Raw genomic sequence first — 25,123 nt, 5'->3', positions numbered from 1 at the left:
GAAAATAAAAAAAAATAACAAAAGAAGAAAAAAGAATAGAAAATAATTGGAAATATATATAAATATAAATATATGCAAAAAAGGTAGAAAATAATAGATATCACAGCAATAATATATATATATCTCTCTCTCACACACACATATATATATAAGCTAAGACAAACAAACTTAAGTACATAAATTATTAATAATTGAAAATAAATTGGAATGTAGTATATTTTTAAAACAAAATAATAAGATATAAAGCAATTAATGAAACAAATGTATAATAAATTATGTAATTAATGAAGTGATATAACAAGAAAGTGAAAAATTCTATAACTTGAGATAAACTAATAAATGAGAAAATAAATAAACTAATACCATATATATAATAAGAAGCATTTGTAAGAGATTAAAAATAATAAATACTAAATAAAAGAGAAAGCAAAAGATACGACAAGATGACAAACAACACATAAAGCAACTTGACAAGAGAGGAAGGAAGAGAGGGGAGTGAGTGAGGACAAAAAAAAAATGAGGGAAGGAAAAGAGGGGAGCATGTGTGGGCACAAAAATTGGTCATGGAGGGGACTATGGTGGGTGTTTAAGGAAGAAAGAAGAGGATGATAAGAATGACTTAAATTCCACCCCTTGTTGTGGATGAGATTAGTAGGATGGTTGTAGATTTCCATGAGCTCCCTTAAATTTTTCTTGTAATAGTTGTCTTCCTTAAACAGGAATTTGAGTGTTTTACAAACATATATGATGATTGGTAGATGATGAGTGCTTAGCTAAGGCTCATAGATTTCTTTACCTGTTAAGATTCCTGCACATGAATTAAGCTTGGATGATATGTGTTGATTGGGGATCAAATCTTAAATGTCTCAATAGTTATAATCCTACTTACTTTACATGAGATAAACCAGTTGAGTGCAAAATTTAAAACAAAAAATCTACATTTGTTGATTTTAAATTTTTAACACAAGCCTCAAAAGATAAAAGTTTATGAAGGAAATAATTTAACAAAAATGAAATAAAAAAATTTACACAACTTCACAAAAACAAAGGTTTATGTGAGAATTTGTCAAGATCTAAAGGCAATGGAAAGCACAAATAAGAGAGAAAAAAATGTGACAAGAATAAATCGTATTCTCATCAATAGATAGATGATCAAAAGATCAATAGTCTTGTTCATACAATGAATATGAGTCTGCATATATAGGCAAGGCAATATGGATATGTGAGTACACAAACATGACATGTGGCTCAATAACAAACAAGGGTAAGTAAGAAATAAGTGTGGTAGGTAGGAGAAACAATAAAATATTCCACATGAAGTGGATCACCCACCGAAAGTGAAATTATCACTCCACAATAAGTGGATATGATAGAGTAGTAACAAGATCACACCATAAAAGGTGGAAATTCTCCTACACACAATATCTCAATGTGGCACAAACACCCAAGTGTCCCATACTCAAACTACTATGAAATGCATTATCCTAAGTAAACTTAAGTAAGGTGTAATAATATCCATGATGAATAATTATTTACACCAACACCCCCCTTAAGTGCAACTTAGGGGGATGCACTTAAGTGAACAATGCAACTAAGCAACGCAAGATGGGTCCCGACTACGAGGCCAAACAGAGAAAGAGAGAAAAACCATATGGAAAAAAACTCTCCCCCAAAAGAGAGATGATGAAAGCACACAATGCTCTCAATGATGAATAAGAAGAACAAAATATGTTCCCCCATAAGAGAGGAGACCCTGAAGCCCCCCCTCAATGTAAAATCTCCTACAAAGATGGTCCAATGATATTGACCAAAATACCTTCCCATAAGGAAGAAAAAGAGTCAATGTTGCACCAACATTGTCAAAGTGTGACAAAACCAGGCACCAATGTCGATGACAATGAATCACTTGATGCAACATGATAAAGATCGACATGGAGACAACCTAATTTGAGCATCAACTAGATACTCATAAATAGCAAAAATACTGGTACAATCAAAGTTTCATGAGAACCATGCACAAATGTGTACAATCTAAGTCTCAACTAGAGCCATGCACCAAGTCTCACAAGGATATTTCTAATATGTGTACAAGAGGATTACATCAAATAGTCATCAAAAACAAGATACAAAGAAGTGTGTCACTTTATGATAGTGCGCGTACAACATTGCTCATGCAAGAGCATACAACATGATATAGAGCAAATCTGAAAACATGAAAATCATGTCACCAAAGAAGCCTTGTAGAATATTGTAGATGAAGATACCTCTGATTGGGATGTTGCCAAAAAAAATATAGGAGCAATAACCCCCCTCTAGTTGTCAATTGGAAGCGCTGCAAACAAGTATGAAGTGATAAGAAAAACATTTGTTCCCCTTTTGGCTTATTTATTAAAAAAATTGTTTTTAAAAGATTTTAAAAATCTTAATAAAAACAATTTATTAAATGTCCATGAAAAAAAACTTGATTAAAAAATAATAAAGAAAAAATTGATAAAAAGGGCTCTAAGTCATTTTTTTTAAATTTTTGATATTAAAAAAAACTTCAATAAAACTTTATTAAAGAAAAACTTTATTTAAATAGATTATTTTTATTATTAAAAAAAATTACAATTTTTAAAGTTTTTAAAAAAAACTTAAAAAAAAATCCTCTATGAATAGGGACCTGCAGAGCCCTCCGGGTACACTGCAGGGCCGCACCAAATTTTAAAAAAATATATAAAAAATTAACCCCCCTCCCACAATATTTCGATTTATAAATTTTTTAAAAATTTTTAATGAAAAACGAATTTTTTTATTAAAAAATTTAAAAATCGTACCTACTCACTACGTCTGTACCAACGACCAAAGGAGGGATTTTTTCTCAGCTCGGAATGACGGAGGCCAATTTGGGCAAATGGACAATCGATCTTGAGATTTTTGGGCCTTCAGAGCGCAATGGCGATGAAGAACTTGGTCAAATATGCTCCAAAATTGCAGATCGCTGTCAAGACAAGTCACCACCTTCCACCTTCAAACAGCTCTAAATTTAGCCTCAAATGTCAAATTTGGACAAAACAAAAATCAATTCTGACTTTCTCGAACCTCCTCAATCCAATGGTGACCTCAGATTTAACCCAACAAGCTTCAATAATAACCTGCAACAAAAAGCTCCAAAATGAAAAAACCTCAAATTTCTCTCAATTGGCAAACCAATGACACTCTAATGGTTCTGATACTATGTGAGAATTTGTCAAAATCTAGAAACAATGGAAAGCACAAATAAGAAAAAAAAAAAAAATGTGACAAAAATAAATTGTATTCTCATCAATAGATAAATGATCAAAAGATCAATAGTGTTGTTCATACAATGAATATGAGTCTGCATATATAGGCAAGGCAATATGGATATGTGAGCGCACAAACATGACATGTGACTCAATAAGAAACAAAAGTAGGTAAGAAATAAGTGTAGTAAATAAGAGAAACAATAAAATATTTCACATGAGGTGGATCACCCACCGAAAGTAGAATTATCACAAAAAAATAGAAATTAAAACAGCAGTCATACGTAATATATCAATGTTGTGAAGACCTAGATAACACAAAAATTAAACTTTGAAACTAGTAAGGATTCTATTACACAATAATAGAAAATATGCAGCAGTGCAAACCAAGATTATAGCGCAGGAAAAATGCAGTTACCAACACACCCAAATATTCAGTGTGCCGAAGAAAGATCAAAGAATTCTCATTAGTACAATTAAAGCTTAGAATTCTCCTTACACAACTCCACAAATCTCCCATTTTAAAAGCCAAACAAAAAACAGGCTTTTCTCGTGCCTATACAATATCATTTATCTTCTATTTAAATAACTGTAATCTAACAATTCTAACGAAAAATAAACCATTACAAGTTTGATCAACTAATCCAAAAGGCACTCAAGCATAACGCCCTGGGACAAGCAAGCACAATAAATTAAGGATTTATCGGTCCTTATTTCATATGGAGAGATGATAAGAGAAGTAAGCTGATCAACATGACAAAGCTAAATTTACACAAGTTATACATAATTTGCATATTTTAAGTTTCCACATTCATTAAAAAAGAAAAAGGAAAAGAGAAAACCTAAGTTACCAGTTGGGGTGTGGGGACTTGGGTATGACCATACAGCCAAAAAGATTTCGGATTGAATGAATACATACAAAAAATATATAAAAATCATAAATATTTATATATTTAAGCCTAAAAACAGGTATTATGTTCAGATAAAAACATAACATGCATAGAATGAACAAAACAACCATCAAAATATATTCCAAGCAGTATAGAAAGTCTTCAACAATCAGCAGGGGCAGGGAGAGCTCAAAATCTTATAATGCAAAAAAGTTATCATGCATCTGACATTTCTGATAAGTACTTGAATGGATTAATAATTCTTAGGAAAAAAACAAGTGGGTTATAAAGATTGTTACCTAGTCCATGAGCTATAGGACACGTAATAAATTTTAAATTGAAACCAAATGCTTTCAGAAATATTTTCACAGGTGCCACAAGATTGCACTTTGATGCTGACTGACGAGATTTGATGGCAATAGTTTTGAAACTTTTGAGAAGGGTTGCGCCTTGCTGTGCTTACCAAAAATTGTCAAATAGTCAGATGATGTCTATACGATATCCATTCTGTAATAACACCAGCCAGATGTTGGCAAATCTTATTGTACTCTGGTCGTTCATTAGAAAAAAGTTCAGTACATGTGAATAGCTTCAAAGATATTTAAACCTCTTTTCATTCCAGTATAGATAAAGGTCACTTCAAGGTGATAAATTTCAAGAAAAAATCACCATGTAAAATAAAACATAGATCGACACATTTTAAATACTTTGCACACTAAACCTCTTTGTTTTTATTTCAAGTTCATCTTGTGCAGTGGGGTATTTGCACACTAAACCTCTTTGTTTTTATTTCAAGTTCATCTTGTGCAGTGGGGTATTTGCACACTAAACCTCTTTCTTTTTATTTCAAGTTCATCTTGTGCAGTGGGGTAGCAAAGGATTTATATAACACACAGGGTTAAAGTTTTATAATTGTGACATATCTCACAAAGATCTAAAAAATACCGTTTGCTATTTTTCGGAATGCAATGTCCCTAACCTATATAGATAGGGACATTAAACAACTATAACAGTGAGATAAGAAATTTAAAATTACATGATTACAAAGAAGTTCCTAGCCTCATGGACCAAAAAAAGTGTGTATGACTATGCCTCTCAAAAGAACAGAAAAAAAAATACAAGAAATCATTTCAGTCTATTGTGGTGAAAGAGCCTTGTAGATGCACTGGGAAAATCCATATGCTGTCACTTGATCTCCCTTTGCAAGGAAGATAATTATCGGCAATGAGAATAATACAATAGAAACAACTGAAAAGAATTCTATGTGGAATCCCTGTAAAAGCCACTTTGCACAACTTCATTGAACTCATTCGTTCTTTTCGCGAGACATACGGGCCCGGTGTTTCAGCTCTGCTTTCTTCCACTTTACAATAAGCTGAGATAATGTAATCAGAGTATTTATCTGCAGAACAGAGTTTTATAATTCAATTATACTGGCAACTCCACATCAGTTCAATTAAGTCAAATTACTGTATGTGGATGTTCCAAGACATAATTTATAACTAAATCACTCAATTTAGCATATCTGAAGACATTTCTAATAAAGTTAAATACAAACCAAGATTATTGTTGAAATGACCAGCAGAGGACCAGACCACATATTTGACAGAAAAACCCCATGTGGATCGAAGTAGTTCTGTCCAGCAAATTTTTTCCAATTGCGACTTAGGTGGTAATTGATCGTTTCAGCAAAGTACACCCCCGCAACTGCATGTTATACCAGTTAACATGTCAGAAACATGATGTTACTTTCAGTTAATAATCTACCTCTGATCATAACACAATTCCTAATCTTCTGAGCAAATCGCCCACCATGTTTAGAAAATGTTTCTGTACAATCAGTGTGCAAAATGGTATATAAAATTTCCAGAAGTAAAAAATTTGAGAAAGCTACTTATAAAACATCAGCATCAAACAGTAATAAACCTACTAACTCCAGAGTACACTAGCAGTTTCATTTCCTGCAATGTGCAAATTTTCTCTTAAGCTTAATCAAACAAAAGAAATTACTCTTTGTAAAGACAGAATGCAAGTGTTGCCTCCAAATGTTTCCCACATGCACAAAAGAGAGTAGCTAATGCAAATATAGGCAAAGGCAGAAATTTTCATAAATTGCTTGAAACTGGGTTACAGAGTCAAGTAAGGTTTTGGAGACTGTTTTCTTGTAGCTTAAATTCAAGAAACCACATAAAAAAATCACGTACCCTCCACCCATGCAGCTTACTGTGTTTATCCAGTAACCTCCTAAGTTCAATGTAAAGTCCAAGGTATCACTTTCTAAGGATTTGAAAAGGCTATGGACACTATGTTACCCCGAGTTTCTGGGACGGGGACAGCAGGGGACAACGGGACGAGTTTCCGGGACGGCAAAAATTTTTGCCAATTTTGGGGACGGCGGGGGGACGGCAAAGGGGACGGCTATATAAAATATAGGGAAAATTTAAAATATATAGTGAAATTTTAAATGTTCATATGAAAAATAGATAAAGCATGTATATATACATTATATTCATATGAAAACATGGATAAAGCAAGTATATGTACATTATAGAACCTTAACATACCACATTTGTGTTCAGAATTTATTGTCAATACTCAATATGCATTCATAATTGAAAATACATTGTCAATATGCCAACACTTGTTTGCATGTAGTTCAATGTTTATTTCTGGTTGAAGGATATTTTGATAGTCTTCCATTTCTATTATGACCTACAACCGCTTCTTTATGCACTACAAAGTTTTGGATGTTTGTGAAATTCTATACCAAGCTGTTATTCATATTTCTGAGTGCTTTTGGCTATGATTCAGACCTGTTTACCTTTCATAATTGTGAAAAGTCCAATATTGCAGACCTACAACCACTTTTTTACGCACTACCACATTCTAAGTGTTTGTGAAATTTATTACCAGGCTACTGCTCATTATTTCTAAGTGCTTTTGAAAGTGATTCAGACATGTTTACCCATCATATTAATGAAAATCCAATTCTATAGCCCTGTAATAAAATAAAAAAATCTTTTTTTGAGCATTTGAGTCTTTTTTTTTTTTTTAAATGTGCTGGGAAAAGGGGGACGGTTGGTCGTCCCCGGGACGGTTAGGGGACGGGGGGACATCCCCTTTGAGAGTCACTGTCATCCCCAAGTTTCCAGGACGTTTCCCACAAATTTTGCAATTTTGGGGACGTCGGGGGGACGTCCCCTAGCTGTCCCCAAGTCCCCGAAACGTCCCCGGTACGGAGACGGGGGATTTTAACCCGGGGACGCGTCCCTGGGTTACGTAGTATGGACATGATTCCCTCTTAAGACTAGGTTTTAAGTCATGTCAACACACTGCAATTGTCTTTACATAGGGGTTTGACATTTTGGCTCTCCAGTTTTGAAGACCACAACATGGGGTTCATCATATATACAACCATGACATACATGGCAGCTTAAACTATCATCTGAACCTGCAATTGCTTGAGGACAAGCAATTTTCAGTGAGGCAAATTTGTCATGTCTTGCTTATTGTCAATCTAAGTCTATGCATATTAGGCTTGTACGTGTGTTTTCCTTGTTTTCCCCTGTTGTGTGTTTTCACTTCCTAAGTATGTATTTTCCCTTCTTGAGCAGGTCTTCTCTTCCAGCTTCCACTCTTTCTTTCTTCTTGTTGAAGTTTTGAACTTCTCTATTGTGGCATGCCCTCCACCTATCGCTCACCTCACCATTGTATTTGTCAGACTTCTCCGTCCTGTCGTACTCATTGCTCAACCCTCAACACCTCACCCTTTAGTTGAGTCTTGTGTATGGACTATGGCCAACCCTTGATCCCTGATATTTCCACCTGTGTTTTTCTCCTAACTTCCCCGCACATGTTACATTGTTTCCAATAATCTATTTTTGGTGCCATTATTTGTGGCACCTTTCCCACCCATGATCACTTTTTGAACTTTTAGTCACAGATTTTTTGGTGGATGACCTATTCTATTTGTGGTTAACAAATCTCTAATAGTATCTGCATTGGCCAAGGAAGGCTCTCAAATGAGTCAATGTATTAGGGGTTGGCCAATCTAGAATAGCTTGGATCTTTTGTTGATCAACCGAAACACCTTGAGCACTAATGATATGAGCCAAGTATAGAATCTATATCACTCCAAAATCACATTTAGATTATTTTGCAAAGAATACTTGTTGCTACAACACCCCAAGGACTATATCCAAGTATCTTAAGTTATCTTCCCAATTTTTACTATAGATCACTATCATCAAAGCATACTAAAACTCAACTGCACACTAAATACATGATTCATAGCTGACTGGAAAGTAGCTATACCATTTGTTAGCCCAAATGGCATGACCAAGAACTTGTAGTGTCCATAACAACACTTGAAAGTTGTCTTGTATGAATACTCATCACACACACATCTAATGGTAGCCGATCCTCAAGTAATTTTTTTGAAAATTAGACAACTCCATGCAATTCATCAATAAGCTCAACAATCCTAGGAATGGGACATCTATTCTTGATTGTCTTCTTGTTCAAGGCCTTGTAATCTGTACACATGCCCATCATGCAATCCTTTTTATTTACAAATACTACTGATGATGCAAATGAACTAGAACTACATCTTATGTGGCCCATTTCCAACGATTCTTAGATGGCCCTCTCTACTTCTTTGTAAACCCACAAATGGTGATAGGAGGTGATCATGACGGGCTTAGAGCCCTACTCCAACTCTATGATGTGGTGGAATCCCTTATATGGTGGCACATCTAGAGGTATATCATTGAACTCAATACTATGCTTATCCAAATAGCCTAAAGGTCAATGTGATAAGTAGGCATGCCTTTATCACAAAGCAACCAGTTGTCCATGAGACTTCTCCTTATGGAAAGTCCTTTCCATACTCTAAGTAGTAACAACCTAAGGTCATCAAGCATGCCCCTAAGTACCATGGTTTTCCCCTAATATTTGAACTCAATTCCATGGAGTAATAATATGGGGAAAATTGCCCAAGGAAATGCAATCACCATGTACCTTGACCATGTGTGCCTCCCCTAGTCCCACAACATAAAAATCATCACACATATCATAATCACAAAGGGTGGTGCAGGAGCACCTAAGTTGTCATCAAGCCTCTATGAGGCAAATTATGAGTCTTTCATGTTTTGATAGGTAGTAAGGTCATGAATAAGGTATAATAAACCATTTCTAATGGATTAATGTTAGGTTTGTGTGTTTAGAAGCTATTTGGTGTCATTAGTCCTAAATTGTCAACAAAGACCTATTTAGGTTGTCATAAGGAGTCCTAGATGTAAATAAGCCTTTCATGGCATTATTGTTGATGTAATGAGGGTGGTATTCATGTTTTAATCATTTTCAAGTCATTTGAAGCATCTATGCAAAGTTTGGAGTCACTATATATCAAAATGTAAAAGTTGTCCTAAAGGTTGTCAAAATTGTCAATTACACATAAAGAAAGTTGTATTAGAGCCTCCAACCGTCATAAGGAGTTTGAAATTCGGTTTGTATGGTTATGATGTTTGTTTTGGGTCTATAAAATCTTGTCAAAACCTCAGTGGAGGGATGATGGTCATTGTATCGGGAAAAGAGATCAATAAGCCTGGAGTATTCTGCATATTTACTGTTCTGTTCCAATGTGTTCTGCATATTTACTGTTCTGTTCCAATGTGCAGACTGTTATACTGAGTTTTTTCATGCTTAAATCTATTCATTGATGTTGCAAATCTATTTCATGTCTTAGGGGAGTGAATCTACTGTCGTTTCCATTTGGTTTCATTCAATTTCATGCAGTATTGTTAAAGTTCTCTTGGTTTTTGTTAAAATTGTTACTAACCCTATCTAGGGTAACCCAAGACAAAGAAAAATGCATTATGTTTCATTTCCACGTTGAATAAACCCTCCAATGGGTGAAAAACGCTTGTACATATGTATCTTCATGTTTCCTAATCACTGCAGGGCTCCATGTCAAGGAAAGTACGTACAAAATGGTGAAGAAAGCACTGTTTTCTGAGTCTGAGTCAGAATGAGACAGCAACATGGAGGATTGGAAGGGCTGAATGTAAAGCAAGGGTCTTGGAGGGCTATTGAGGATTTAAAAGGGAGTGTGAGGGTACCACAAATTTGTGTCCAGGATTGAAAACCTTTGAACAAGCCAAAGTGTCAAGGTTTTGTTGACTGTCCTCAAACTTGTGTATTACTGTCACAACATGACAGTGGACTGAGTTTCCATATTTTGAAAGGCCATAGGGAAGTTTGTTGAAGAGTTTGGTATCAGGAAGAGTTGTAGGGATGTCCTCCAACACATCCACTATCGTTTCAAGTTCCAAGGATTAATAAATGCACCATAAGTGTTTGACTGTCCTACTGTTACTTAACTGCCACTGTGAACAGTGTTTCCACAGCAAGGTCCATGTTGTCTTCTAGGGAGGTTGGGAGGGTAAAGACTTGTGTTTTGTCTATGGGAGAGAGTCTGTTTAGTGTTCCCATTAAGATCCTTGGGTTGTCCTGTGCCTACTTGGCATTGGAAGTTGTGTCTATAGCCATTAGGAGTCCTAATTGGAGAAGGACTTGAGGGAGTAAGATTTTGAGAGTTGGTGTGATTCAATGATTGGAAGATCTCAAGATGGATTTGGGCAAGATGAGTATGCCTAAGGTGATGTATGTCAGTGATTGGATGGGGGTTAAGGAGTAGAAGTGTGTCTTTGGGGTGTTGAAGCAACTTGAGAGGCTAGTAGCCTAGTGAGGGTTTGGATTTTGTTACCTATTGAATAGGTGAGTTGGGAGAAAGATATCCCTAATTGGTTGAGATTGTTGGATGCTCTGCATCAAAGGGATAACTTGAGATGTCGAATTATCTTGGTTCATGGGATAGTGAATCCATCAACTACAATGACATTTAACCCTCAGAAATCATCCCCCTTCAACCTTCTCTTCACCACAAGGCCTTCATAAAAAAAATCGTGCCTAGTCCCACTATCAATAAGCACCATAACCCACTTTCCCAAAAACTCTCCACAAATCTTGAACGGATGATACCATAGCATACTTGAAAGAGCTTCAAGTCTCCCTTCACTAGTGCCGATCTTATCTCAAGCCAACTGCTCAGGTTCCTGCCCTGCGATTGACTCTTCTATTGCATGTTGCTGTCCTTAATCATCAGCCTCATAGCCAGTCTCCTCTTCATCAGAAATTACTTCAATGTAATGGACTTGGCCCTTGCCCAGACATTTATAAACAGGATCCTAAAGTTTTTTGGACAAAAAAAACTTTATTCTTTTGAGCTCATTTTTCTTTCTCTATTGTCATGTGCCATTTTCTACTTCCTCTACTCCCTCTGTTGATATCTCACTTCCTTGTCACTCCCTCTGTTTGATTGTTTATATTAGTTTGTTTTGTTTGTTTATCATAGGCTGGCAAGAACACAGCTCTAATACCACTGAGATGTCCTAAACTATATACACAAAAATCAATACGAGAAGGGCTATTAAAACAAAGATTTTATTTTTTAATTGCTTATTAGTTATTACTTATGAAACACATACATTCAAAAGATAGCAACTTATCTAATACAACTCTCATTGGAAACTCCCAGCCTACAGATCTGAACTCTGAAACATCCCTATTACATTGTAATTGCAAGATAATTGCCCTGCTGTTCTAAATTCTCTGTGCGATCCTGGTATAGTTCTGTACCAAGTATCACTCCTGGCTTCTATCATTCTGCTACACATATGACTCCTAAGGGTTTTCATCCCCAAGGAGACCAGCTTCACATTTGAACGGTTTTGTTCTGCAAGCTGCTGTGGCAGGGTCACCTTTCTTAAGCTGAAGTTGACTTCAGGCTTGTAATTTTCCAAATATCTCATCTCATTTGCCCTAGGCACTGTTTAATAAGCCTAGCTCCCAGCAACCCCCAATTATAGGAAGTTGGTCCACAAATAGTTGCAACTAACTGACAATCAATTTCCTGAAGCTGAAGTTGGGTTCAGGCATTTTCATAAGCTGGAAGTAGGCTGGCAAGAACACAGCTCTGATACCTCTGAGATGCCCTAGACTATATACATGCAGAAATCAATCCTAGAAAGGCTCTAATAATAAAGAAAAAATAATAATTACTTATGGAACACTACATTCAAGAGCTAGCAACTCATCTAATACAACTCACTTAGAATGCCCAGCATACAGATCTGAACTCTGAAATGTCCATATCGCATTGCAGTCCACAAACTGATTGCCCTGCTGTTGCTGGATTCTCTGCATGATCCTGCAATAGTTCTGTACGAAGTATCACTCTTGGCTGCTATCATGCTGCAACACATGACTGGAGGTGGAGGATGGAGCACCCCCGGTTAAGGATGGAGAATTTGCCATGTTAGCAGGATAGCAATCTCATGTTAGCAGGCCTTCAGAACAATCTAATGACCCGACCAATCCAACTGGAAAGAAACCAGAAACCGGATGCTCGAAAACAAGGACCAGAATGAAAGCAAGCTCCTTCACTCAACCGTATTCCATCTGCTACTTTGGATGGGACCCCTTGCCTTAGGTACCCTCCCCCACCCACAGTTGTTTGTTTCTTTCCATCGGAACAAATGGCTCCCATCCTTTGTTTCCCGATCCACCGAGTTCCTGCTGTTGAGAGAATGGAAGAGCTCCGGTTGAGTCTAGTTAGGCTATCACGTATATAATCTGGCTCGGTGGCAATGAAGGACAGAGGGCTATAACTCCCTGCCTCCCTCCCTTCAACTGAACTGTCGCGAAACGCCTATAAAAAGTAGGGCCTCAACTGTTCCGGGCACTCCCGCACTGTTCCCAACAGGGAGGGGGTGAGGGAATAAACTCTTTGCTGGGGGTCGTAAACTGTTCCAGACTCTGAGAAACCACCTTCCCTTTCAACTACCGGGCTCTGAGAACCAAACAAAATAGTGACTAAAAGGGAGGGTGGGCATGTTACGTATAGAATTGAGAAAGGGGCCCCCGCCCCAATAGAGCCCATAGAATTGTAGGACCCCCCCTATACTAAGCAGGCTGATGAATCAAGAGGTAGATTAATATTGTGGGCATGTTGCATATAGAATCGAGTGCAACCTCTAGCAGGCGTACTCCCCTTATATAGTTGGTAGGTAGATTAGTTGTGGCCATGTTACATATAGAATCGATAGCTTCTTCCTCCTCCCATATTCTATATGTAAAAATGATCACGTGACCCTTGTGTCACTTGAAAACCACACGACTTTGGTTAAATTAGCTCGCCCCTCTTCTCGATTCATGCGGTGAATTGGATGAGTTCATCTGCTGTGGAGGAATGGCCAGCCAATGACTAAACAAAGGATAGGACGGCCACTCGACTTCTTAAAAGAAGCTAATGACCTGCTGGAAGAATTTGGTAGGAATAACTCGATTTGAAGGGAAAAGAGGTGAAGAGCAGTGGGAGGGAGAGAGCAAGCATTCGAGCGGATAACTCGGCTGCCGTAGGGGCAGACTCAACCAGTCTCTATTTATTGATTGCATCGTTCGCGTGTTTCTTCAGCCCTAGATGAAATGAATATCAATCTGTATAGAGTCAAGGAAAGTCAAAAGGGTGTTCTGTTTGTCGATGCCATATCGCAGGTTTTGCTCAGATGACAATTGGAGACACACCAAGAAAGGACATCAAGTAGTTGTGAAAAAACCTACGGGCAGTCGGAGAGTGAACTGGCAGAGTGCTGACAGGATCAGGATCAAAATAGCGGTCTTTGGCGCTTCAGGGTCTCGGAGATTTCTCTTGACCATCCCAATTAAGAGAGGGCGGGGTCAAGCCCACATAAAAGCTCTCCCCGATGGTTGGATCATTCCAAAACCAACTCTTCTAGTGGAAAGGCGGGTTTCACTCTCTTACCATCATAGTCTGGGAAGGGTATCCATCATTTCTGCAATGACCTTGAAGATAGGGTAGGTCATATGAAATGCATCTGCTTCAAATTAGATAGAGGTGCATTTAGCTCTTTCCCGACAAAGGAGGGGAAGGAGCAAGCACTCTAGTTTATATCTAGTTTCTATTTTTACCAACGAGACTGGAAGAAATGCGGGATCATTCTGCTTCTTCCCCTCTCTAGCATGTTGCCTGAAGGTCCTGCTTCACTAGGTGGAATGCCGAAGATAAACAATCTCATTTATTAGGGTTCACCGCCAATTAATTGAATAAGAAATAAAAGTAATAAGAAAAGGGCCCTTTTCTTGAAAAATTCTCTGGAAGGCTGACTCATTTATCCGTTCCCTGGGAATAGGAAGAAATTCCCCTCCCCACTGTACCCAGTTCAGCGGCAACTAACTTGGATTGGAGAGAAACCTCGTGTCTACCCCTGAAATAAAGACTAAGGCAATCACTTGCTCCGAACAAATGTGAATCACCCTGGCAATCATTAATGCTTACTGTCCGTTGAGCCGGAAAAATGCCTACACATGGCGGTAAACGTGAATTTGACCTCCCCGAGTGCCCGTAGGGGCAAATCACTAACGAGAGATGACTCACAAATGAGATATTACTTTGAACGGTACCAGTCTACTCTTTTCTATGGATTCAATCCTCCCTCCCTTTTTCATTAATCTATTTCTATTCATTCCCCTACCATCTAAAGGGGCCCTACCTCCATACTAAGGGTTTTTGTCCCCAAGAGGACCAGGTTCATGTCTGAAGGGTTTTGCCCTCAAGCCCTAAGCAAGCTGCTGTAGCAGAGTCACCTTCCTGAAGCTGAAGTTGAGTTCAGGCTTGTAATTTTCTAAATATCCTCTCATTTGCCTAAGGCGTTGTTTAATAAGCCCAGCTCCCAGCAATGCACAATTATAGGAAGTCAGTCCACAAACAATGGCAACTAACTGACAATCAATTTCCTCAGACGTAGGCAGCTAAACTAAAAACAACTCCCTCTAATTGCAGGGGCTGGTATGGACAGGTAGCAGACCAATAAACAAACAGACACTTTATTTTATGCAGTAACCTCCTAACTGAATTAGTTCCAACTGCTGACAGACTTGGTTGCTCCATGGTTTAAATATTGTAAATACCTTTGTTCCATGGGGACACATCCCTCGCCCTCAAACCCCCATCCCCATTCACATCCCCAATGTTGTTTTGGGTTCTGGGGTTGCAGAAATTGTAAACACCATAGGGACATTTGGCCATCCCCAGACTGTCGAGGATGTCTGACACGTCCCCTGACCATCCCAGGGACAGCCAGACATCCCCTTGGGCAAAGCCAACTTTTTAATTATTTAAAAAAGAAAATCATTCACAAATCATAATATTAAAAAAAGACTTAAAACATATCATTGTGGTATTATGATAGCATTACAACAGCAGCAATAAATATATAATGATAGCAGCAGTATAACAATAATAAAATTAATCCCGTTAATGGGTCTTGGAGGGTTAGTCCCCTTTCGGAACCAACAAAAGACGAGGTTAAATGGGAACCGCCAACAAAGGAGTGGATTAAAATTAATTTTGATGGGGCCTCTAGGGGTTATCCAAGTATCTCAGGAGTGGGAGTAGTTGCAAGAGATGATAAAGGGGTTATCCTATTCAAGGGGGCTCGACGACTACAGAACAGGACAAATAACGAAGCGGAAGCACAGGCGGCACTAATGGCTACAGAATTGGCCATAAACATGAAAGTGTCAAAATTACATTTGGAAGGGGATTCCCAAGTGGTTATCAACGCAATAGCGAAAGGTAACACCCCTTCATGGAAACTATCTCATTGGGTGGAGATAATACGCGAAAAACTCACCTCTTTTGAAGCTTTTCGGGTTTCCCATGTCAGGAGAAGTACTAACGCAGTGGCGGACCTCCTCTCAAATGCTGGATGTGATATGACATGCCAAGTGGCCAAGTGGTGGAAGGGTGGGTAGTGTATGGAAGTGGTATTAATGCAGTTCGTGAAGCTACAAACCAGTAAGCACTCTAGACGACTCGCAAGGACGAGTAATCACTATCACTGGCATAATAATTAATGTGGCAGTTCAAAAGCACAGAGTCTTGGTTCGAGACAATGGCGGTGGGTAGGAAATCTGCCGTGAAATCTCTTTCCATTTATTTCACAGATCATGCATTTATACCTAGCCGCAAACGACGGCGGATTTATAACTAATTTGAAATTTGTGCAATGTATTCGCCAAAAACCGGATTAATGAAGGTTGTTTGTGTCTTTGCATTTTAGTTTTTCTGGTTTAATAGGTTGCGAGCAGGTTCAATGGAGGCTAATTTCACGCTCCGAACAGAGAAGAAATTGGTCCCTTTCCTGGGAACGGTTTCGGACAAGCGTCTGCAAGGTCTTTTCAAATACAAGGAAGATAAGTTGTGGAGTGCTGCTCGGTTAATGTTGGGGGAGGAATTGGTCAATATCCATTTCCGGTACAGAACAAATATGGAGGTCTACTCTTTGATAATGGCCTGGGCGTGTGAATTTGAGCCCGAAGTGGAGAAAGTCAAGCTAACAATGAAAAAGCTTGTTGATGGGGATTACTTAATTAATCTTGATTCCATCCTGGAATGGGTGATCCCCCAGACAGGAATTCGCATCCAGGAAGGAGAAGCAGAGGAGGAGATATTACCGTTTGTCAAGGGACCAAAGAGTCGTTTAAAGGAGCAATGCAGGGAACGAGCTCACATTGGCTGGGAAGCCATGAAGCTCTGTGTCAAGTTGATACGAACAGACGAGGTCCTTAAGGCACTTAAGGTGGTGGCGCGCATGGAGGTGGGAAGAGAGCTTCGGGACCGATTCGAGGAGGGGAGAGCGATACAGTTCCTAGCTAGCCTGGAAGGTGACCCAGACTTTGGGAACTTGGACTGTATTCCGAAGATGAAGTCTGAAGTGGCCAAAGGGAAAGCCTTGGCGGATATCGATGATGAGGAGAGGAAGATGCCGAACCAGAGCGACTCGGATTGAGCGGTCACGGTGCAAAAATCTGTGTTTTTTGCTTTCTGCCTTCGTTGGTTTTTAAAACAAAAACTTTTATGGATTACTGTAATATTTCGTGCATGAATGCACAGTACTGTGTTACTTCTTTTTCTGTTTTTGTTGGAACTCTGCATAGTAGGTTTGAACTGATTTTGGGCTGATGTTGATATCCGTTTGGCCCTTGTAGATTGTAGCTATTTTCTTGAAAATCAATATATCCAAAATTACCAATAAAAAAAAAAAAACAATAATAAAATTAATCATTACAGCAGTGACAATGGCAACAGTGGTATACCATATCATGATTCAGATTCATAGCTCATGATGTAAGTTATATAATAGTTAAAACTAACAGAAATTATTTAGATTTCTCGTTTCATTGTTCAAAGAAGTCTCAAACTTCAAAATTTTCGATATGGTATTAGAGTCAGTTATCATTGTCAGTTGCAAAAGAGATTAAAAGTGGATTGACCGTGATCTGGTACAGTATGATATTGTGTGAGAAGTGCAGACAAACAATTTCTTTTTGGAATGTGGTTGTCATGCAGGCTTTTGCAGACATCATCCAGCATCAATTTAACAGTGTCATGTTATTTTGCTGCTGTTATACTTTTGTTCATTAACTAGTAGAAATCTCTCTCTCTCTCTCTCTCTCTCTCTCTCTCTCTCTCTCTCTCTCTCTCTCTCTCTCACACACAATATTTTGCCATCCCCCCACCATCCAAATCCCAGAAATTGCCATGTAACATAGGTAAATTAGTAGATATGTTGAATCTTATTTATTAATAATTAATAAAAAAATTAAATATTTTAAAATATTAAATTAAATTTTAAAACGAAAGAGATACAACTTAAATAAAAACAATCGATACATTTTTAATATATTAAATTTTATTAAAAGCAAAAAACAAAATAAAACAAAAACAAAACCTAAAATGAAGTACAAACGAGAAGTTACAATTTACGAATCCCTGCATCTCCTCCTGCAGCAACCTGAAATGGATTCTTCAGCAAAATGACAACCAGGTGGCAGGACAGACACAATACTCGCACTGTGCAGGACACTGACAAAGACTTCCTCCCAACTCTCTTCAACTCTTGTAGTCACAAATTCCAACCTCCAACAGCTCTCCACAGGCTTACAGTCAACACTAGTCTGCAATGCAGAAGGCAACAACAATGCTAAACACAGGACACTGACAGTGAGTTGAATGAAGCCTCAAAACAGGCTGATTGTCTACAACAGTGAGTGAATCCCACATTTGCAACAGCAAGCTGCCACCAAGTCAAGACTAAAACCAGGCTGTTAAGTGTCAACAGCTCTAACAGTAAACAATAAACACTCATATTTTTACAGCACAAAGACTCACATGGCAAAGACTTGCAGACCTGCAAAAAAATAGTGAAGAAAACATGTCAAAAGTGTTGTTTATAGAAAAAAACGTAAAAACCCTAATAAAAAACCCCTGATCCTTTTTTCTGTACTAATTTTAGGGCAAATTGAAACAATTATTTAGGGTTTTTTATGTTCGCTGAATTTTGAACTTCATGAATAAAATCTGGCGAACCCTGTGACATTAGTTTGATGTGCATTGTTGGCTGCTTGATGCTACTGGAGTTACTAGAACCAAAACCTAATATGATAATGAAATCTGCAACCTAATTTGAAAACATCAAATGGGTTCCACCACACTTCAATAAAAAATCTAATAAGATTCAGAATATGGCTTCCAAAATCTATTAGGGTAGTGAGACGCGCACCCCAGTCTGAACACATGGATCAATTAATTCAATCACTTAAATACAAAATGCGACAAGATTCAGAGCACAACTTGCCGTCTTATTTGTTTCTTACAATCAACTTCATTGCAAACAATTTATTCTAGAAGAACACTAAATAAATCCAAGTGTCAGCACCAAATGAAAATTGTCATTCATCGTTGCATGATAGCAGAAAACAAATAACACAATAAAATAATGACCAAGGCATACATACAATCCAACAAATATCAGCTAAATGCTAAAGATAAAACAAACCTCGTACAAATGGCAAAGGTTAATCTCCAAATATCATGCCACAAGCCAAAAAGGAAAATGACAATATCCGACAGCAATTAAATGTTAAATTTTGAATTTAGTTGAGGAAAGAATATATAGTCCAACTTACGAGCACCAAGAAACAAGCCCATCTGAAAGTTGCTGCTTTTCCTAGTCGTTATGGCCAAAATCAATAGTATAATATGAAAAACTATGAGCGTTATCAACCAAGGCTCCTGTTTATCAAGCAACAGAGAACAAAATTAAAAGTCTGAAGCAGATTAATTTACCAGAAATATTTTATCGAATGCATTAAGCAGATTAACATAACAGATGCCATTAACATCACATTACGTTAGGAATTGATGATTCCAAATTGTAATACCGGAAACGTGTTTACTAAATGAAACCTGAGGACCTAAAACACAAAATCTTTAAAGAAAGGGCTAGGTAAATTTGTGGTACTCCAATCAAGCAATCACTTCAGACTCAACAAAACATTCATTTAATTTTAACAAATAAAATCCTTAGATAGCTTTTCCCATGTCTTTGTTACTAGGATTAGTATCTCACTGGCAAAATGATGCCCTCTGGCATTAAAAATTATAATGCTGCAAATTAGAAGGAAAGGGCTAGGTAAGATCTTGATACTCCATCTAAGCAATCCTTTGGACTCGACAAAACATTCTATTTAAAGAATAAAACATTTAGATACTAGAAACATATTAAAGAAATGAAAACTGCAGACCTATAACACGTTATAAAATCTTTGAGGAAAGAGCTATGTAAAATTTAAAAATTGTTACACAGAGCTCTCTAAAATTTAAAAATTGTTATACAGAGCTATGTAAAATTTATAAACTGCGATACTCCATTCAAGCAACTCTTTGAACTCAACAAAACATTCATTTAAAAAATGAAACCTTAAGACAGCTTTTCTCATGTCTTGTAACTACAATCAATATCTCACTGACTAAATAATGCCCTTTGCAATTACCTTGTGAACTGACCGCTGAAAGGACAACACACATCACTATCATTTTAGATTAAGAATATTGAATAGTTCTGCCTAAAGTAATGCAAAACATTTTCAAGCCTCAGAAATGTACCTTAAATCATTTTTAGTACTGGAAAAACATGTGTAACTTTCCTCATAATGCCTGATTTGAATCATTCAGTTGCATCTCTTTAATTTAAAGATGTTAACGTTTGCCACATTTCCCCATTCATTACATTCAATAACCAAACAGCTGAATGTTTTGCCCAACCAACCTTGTCCAACTTCTTCACTCTGACCTGAATCCAAACAGGTTTATGTTCAAACTACCAATTGGTAACAGACAGGTTTTATTCTATGATCATGTATGACAAGGTCTTCATGTTTTTATCAGTTTATGCAGTCAGGCTGTCAACATTGCTCTTGGGGACGTTTTGTGTTTCCCCAAGTTGTAAGTATAATGTAATTTTCCTATATCAAAATGATAAGAACTTTCAATTAATGAAAAGAAAAGAAAAGCTGATATTGGCATGGTGTGATGGTCAAGTTGTAGTATTGTTGAAACCCCGTTGGGGTGCTATTGTTTAATGGTTAAATGGGGATGAGATCCCCCATTTGTGACCTCACCAATTCATAGCTCCAGGTCAAAAGCATTTACCCCTTTTTTTAAAAAAATTTTAAAAAATGAAATGAAAAGATTAAAAAAGAAAAGACCAATGCTTGATTGAACCCCATTCAAACCAAGTCGGTGACTTGGATAGTTTGACTTTCAGTCACTGGGATACATGTACAGGGAAAGGGACTGTGATGGGAACAAGGATGGAGATGTCAGCTTGAAAAAGTGTACAAGAGTATATGAACAAGGATATAGCTAATATCCAATTAAGATTAAGTATAGTATCCAGGTCAAGGGGTACCGGGACAAGTTTGTTATCCTCGAACATAAGTCTCCTGATTACTATACCACCAATCTTTTTAGAGCCCCATTTTTTTCTGAGTTGGGTTAAGGGATTGTCAATTGATGCAGTACTGCAGACAATGAGAGATCCTGCAGTCAATCACTCATTTAAACATCATAAACATGGCTCATATAATCGATGTTGAGGCTATCCTCTTCAACACCAGCAATGCCCTTGCCATAAATGAGGAGATCATGGTGATAGGGACAGTTTTCACAATCATGCCGGACAAAATGTGGAATCTCCAGAAAGTGGAGGCCAAAAATGCAATTGATCAACAAAAGAAGGGAATGCCATGTGCAGTAATTTGCATATTCAACCAGAGCTCTACAGGGTTACTGCAAGTCGACAAGGTGTCAACCGAGCTCAAGTTGGACAACCTTCCTCCTCCAATACCTCGTCCCAATATTGAGTAAAAATGATCAATGCTTCAGTCTACTCACATAATGATCGTGTATTTTGATTTTGATTTGGGTATGGAGCATGAGACAGTAGGTAGGAGACCCACTTTGTATCTCCACCGAATAATGTATGCATATGTATGGCTAATTACCTAAGTTGCCAAATTAGCAAAAAAAAATTTAAATGTATCTGGACTTTTTTGTTTTTGCTCCCTTAGAATTCCTATTAGAAGAGGCTAGCAGTTTGCTGGCACGATTTGATGCCCCTTTTGATTTACCATATCTAAAACATAGAATCCTTATAATATGCATGAACCAAGCTCAAATCTAACCGCTATAATAGGGCAACTCATAACTCCAAGCATTGGCAATTTTGTGGTCAAATGATTATAAGCTATATTCCAATATAATTCAAGCTTAATAATAAATATTAATAAACTTTATCTTAACCCAGTTATCAAGAAAAAATCATCCAACAATGTTCCTGCAGCAACCTTCAATCCAAAATATTATGAATGCAATCCATGCCTGCTGGAAGAAAACTTCATACTCCAGGCAAAACAGCCAATAGCTTAGTCGTTGTGGGCATTAATATTTTAATGGAGGGCCTAAGGTACAAATCCAAAATGATCCAGATTAACAACACATTACAACTATTACTTATTAAAGCCAAAAAGACCACCAAAACCAACTTATTATTTTGCATTCAAATAAATGTAACGACTGCACAATAAACTCCAGAATAACCCAAGCTTACTAAAAACAAAATTCTCTAATACAATATTCAGCCACCAAAGATCCAATTAGTTCAAAAATACTAAGATTTACAGCAATCTTCATTTAGGGTTTAAATTTAAAGAACATATCTTAATGAAATGAATAAATTGAAAAAGGCTTATGTAGAATGCGTACGGTCCAGTCGACAGCATGGACGAAGGCCAAAACGGGATCCACGAATTTCCCTCCTTGAGGGCCTGCATTCCATTGCTTGCGGAGCTCGGCGCTTAAGCCCTCGAAAAGATCAGCCACCTGATCCATGTGACTCTGAACTGCCGCTGTTATTTCCTCCATGAGATCTTCAAGACTTTCTGAAAAGATTTTTTTCTCCTTTTAACAGTAGAGTGGGCAGAAAAATTGCGCAATATCGTTCATGGGACAATCGATTTGGGGTTTCTGAGTTCGAAATTTGAAAAAGAATTGGGCTGGGCAATGAGAACGACGTTGAAAATAACTGAGCTTCTTAAATAAGACCTTGTTTTTAGATTTTACAGTACGCCTTTTTAACTTATAAATGGCTTTTTTTTCAAAGCTGGGAGGGCAAGTCTATCCAACCCTCTAGAATTGTACCTAATGAAATTAAAGTGTATCTAGAATGTTTTATCGATAATAATTTTTTAATTAGATTGTGTATTTGATCATAATCATATTTGTATATTCAATAATTTATTATTTGGTATATTTTTAAGATAAGTAGGAGATTTAAATGTATTTTCATATTAACAAATATTTAAATGTATTTTCATGCTAACGAGCTATATATATCATCCTTTGGAAGGTCAAAAAGTGCATACTTAGCTAACTCTCCTTTAGTTTTGTACTCATTTTAGCACCCCCAATTATAAGAACAATTTCAACCATTTTGATCCTTTTAAAAGTGAATTATTCCAAAAAACCCTCCCATGTGGACATTAACCCCTTCCATAACAAAAGTCTCATTTTGTCCATGTTTTCCAAATTTATGTCATCCAAGACACAAGCACATTGCACTCATGTGCAGCAAATTCAAACTTAATGCTATCAGATTTCCACAATTCATATTATAATTCTTTTAGAGCTTCTGGATTAAATTGTGTACCAAAAAAATTTAGCATCCAAAATTGTGTGGATTAGATTGATGTTAAAAAAAAATTGGCACACAATCTAATCCAAAAGCTCTAAAAGAAATTCAAACTTACCTTTTTTCTCAATGCTCTCCTTGTTACCTAAACTTTAATTCTCCTCCAATTGCAAGTTGAGCCCAAGAATGCTTATTTAAGTGGTTTGGCTAAAATGGAAGCTAACAACAACCTTCTAGCACTCACCTTATAAGTCTAACACATTGTTTCTATTTTTTATCATCTATACATTCCTCAATTATTGCACACGCCATCTACCTCCATAGTTGTAGTTGTAGACGTCTAAAATTGTCCTAGCCTAATTAAATAAATAATATTTATTTAATTATTTTATCTTAAGTCTTCTATTAATTAAATAGATTTTTATTTATTTAATTAATTCACTAAGGCTTTTATAGCCTTTTCTTATCTAAATAAATATTTGTATTTGTTTAAATTATCCTCTCCCTAAATTAAATAGATATTTTATTTATTTAATTGGTTTCGCTTCCTCTATTAATTAAATGAATCTTTATTTATTTATTTAATTCGTTAGTTTTTTCCCTTTATGACACTTGTCATTTATCTCTTGATTTTATTGTTGGTATTTTGGATATGTTGATATAGTTTTGTCATTGATGTCAACACCTATTAACACTTATCGACTCTGAACCGGCAACAGAGATACTGACAAATGAACCTACATTGAACACACCAGTACAGAATGAAGATCCAATTACACCGGTATCATCTGAAAATTCCACTATAACTGAGGAACAACAACAAACAAAGACACCCCAGTATGTAAGATTGAACCACTCTGAAAATCAGATAATTGGGAACAAATATCAAGGAGTTATGACAAGAGGAAGACTGGCAAATGAAGAGGTATGTCTTATTTCTCAAATTGAACCATTATCAATTAATAAGGCATGTGAAGATAAACATTGGATTAAAGCTATGGAAGAAGAATTAGAACACATTGAAAAGAATAACACATGGAGGTTAGTTCCCCAGCCTAAAGACAAAAATATAATTGGAACAAAATGGGTATTCAGAAACAAACTTAATGAAGATGGTAAGGTAATCAGAAATAAAGCAAGAGTAGTGTTTAAGGGATATTCTCAGAAAGAAGGAATTGATTATAATGAAACCTTTGCACCGGTAGCTAGAATTGAGGCAGACAGATTATTCTTGGCTTTTGCAGCACACAATAACTACAAAGTATATCAAATGGATATTAAGTGTGCATTTCTGAATGGAGATCTTGAAGAAGAAATTTACATTGAGCAACCTGATGGATTTTCTTTGACAGATAACAAATATATGGTTTGCAGGTTAAGGAAAGTTTTGTATGGGTTGAAGCAAGCTCCAAGAGCTTGGTATGCTAGATTGGATAAATATCTTTTGAAGAATGGTTTTTCTAAAGGTAATGCTGACAGCAACTTATACTATAAAGTGACTAATGATGACATCTTGGTTATAGAAGTTTTTGTTGATGATATAATCTTTGGAGGAGAAGATGGATTATGTAAAGACTTTTCTATTGAAATGCAGCAAGAATTTGGAATGTCTATTATTGGAGAAATTAAATTCTTTTTAGGATTGCAGATTTCACAAACTAATAAAGATATATTCTTGAGTCAATCTAAGTACTTGAAGGAGTTACTAAAGAAATTTGGGATGGAAAACTCTAAACCGATAAGCACACCTATGACTACAAATGACAAATTATCACTAAGGGATGAATCTACACCT

At 36.8% G+C, this 25,123-nt stretch overlaps 1 protein-coding gene across 1 annotated transcript; it reads right to left on the bottom strand.

The window, feature by feature from the left end:
- Window positions 1–5,051: 5,051 nt before the first annotated feature.
- On the bottom strand, window positions 5,052–22,791 carry LOC131067376 (uncharacterized). Its single transcript, XM_058002354.2, has 4 exons — window positions 22,404–22,791; window positions 19,265–19,370; window positions 5,712–5,860; window positions 5,052–5,555 (listed from the first exon to the last, which is right to left on the bottom strand). The coding sequence occupies exons 1-4, from the start codon at window positions 22,560–22,562 to the stop codon at window positions 5,460–5,462; spliced, it is 510 nt and encodes a 169-aa protein (XP_057858337.1). The 5' UTR covers window positions 22,563–22,791; the 3' UTR covers window positions 5,052–5,459.
- Window positions 22,792–25,123: the final 2,332 nt, after the last annotated feature.

The sequence above is a fragment of the Cryptomeria japonica genome, chromosome 5, assembly GCF_030272615.1.
Source record: "Cryptomeria japonica chromosome 5, Sugi_1.0, whole genome shotgun sequence".
Lineage (NCBI taxonomy): Eukaryota > Viridiplantae > Streptophyta > Pinopsida > Cupressales > Cupressaceae > Cryptomeria > Cryptomeria japonica.
The sequence above is the reverse complement of the archived record's forward strand: the minus strand, read 5'-3'. Positions and strand labels throughout refer to the sequence as shown.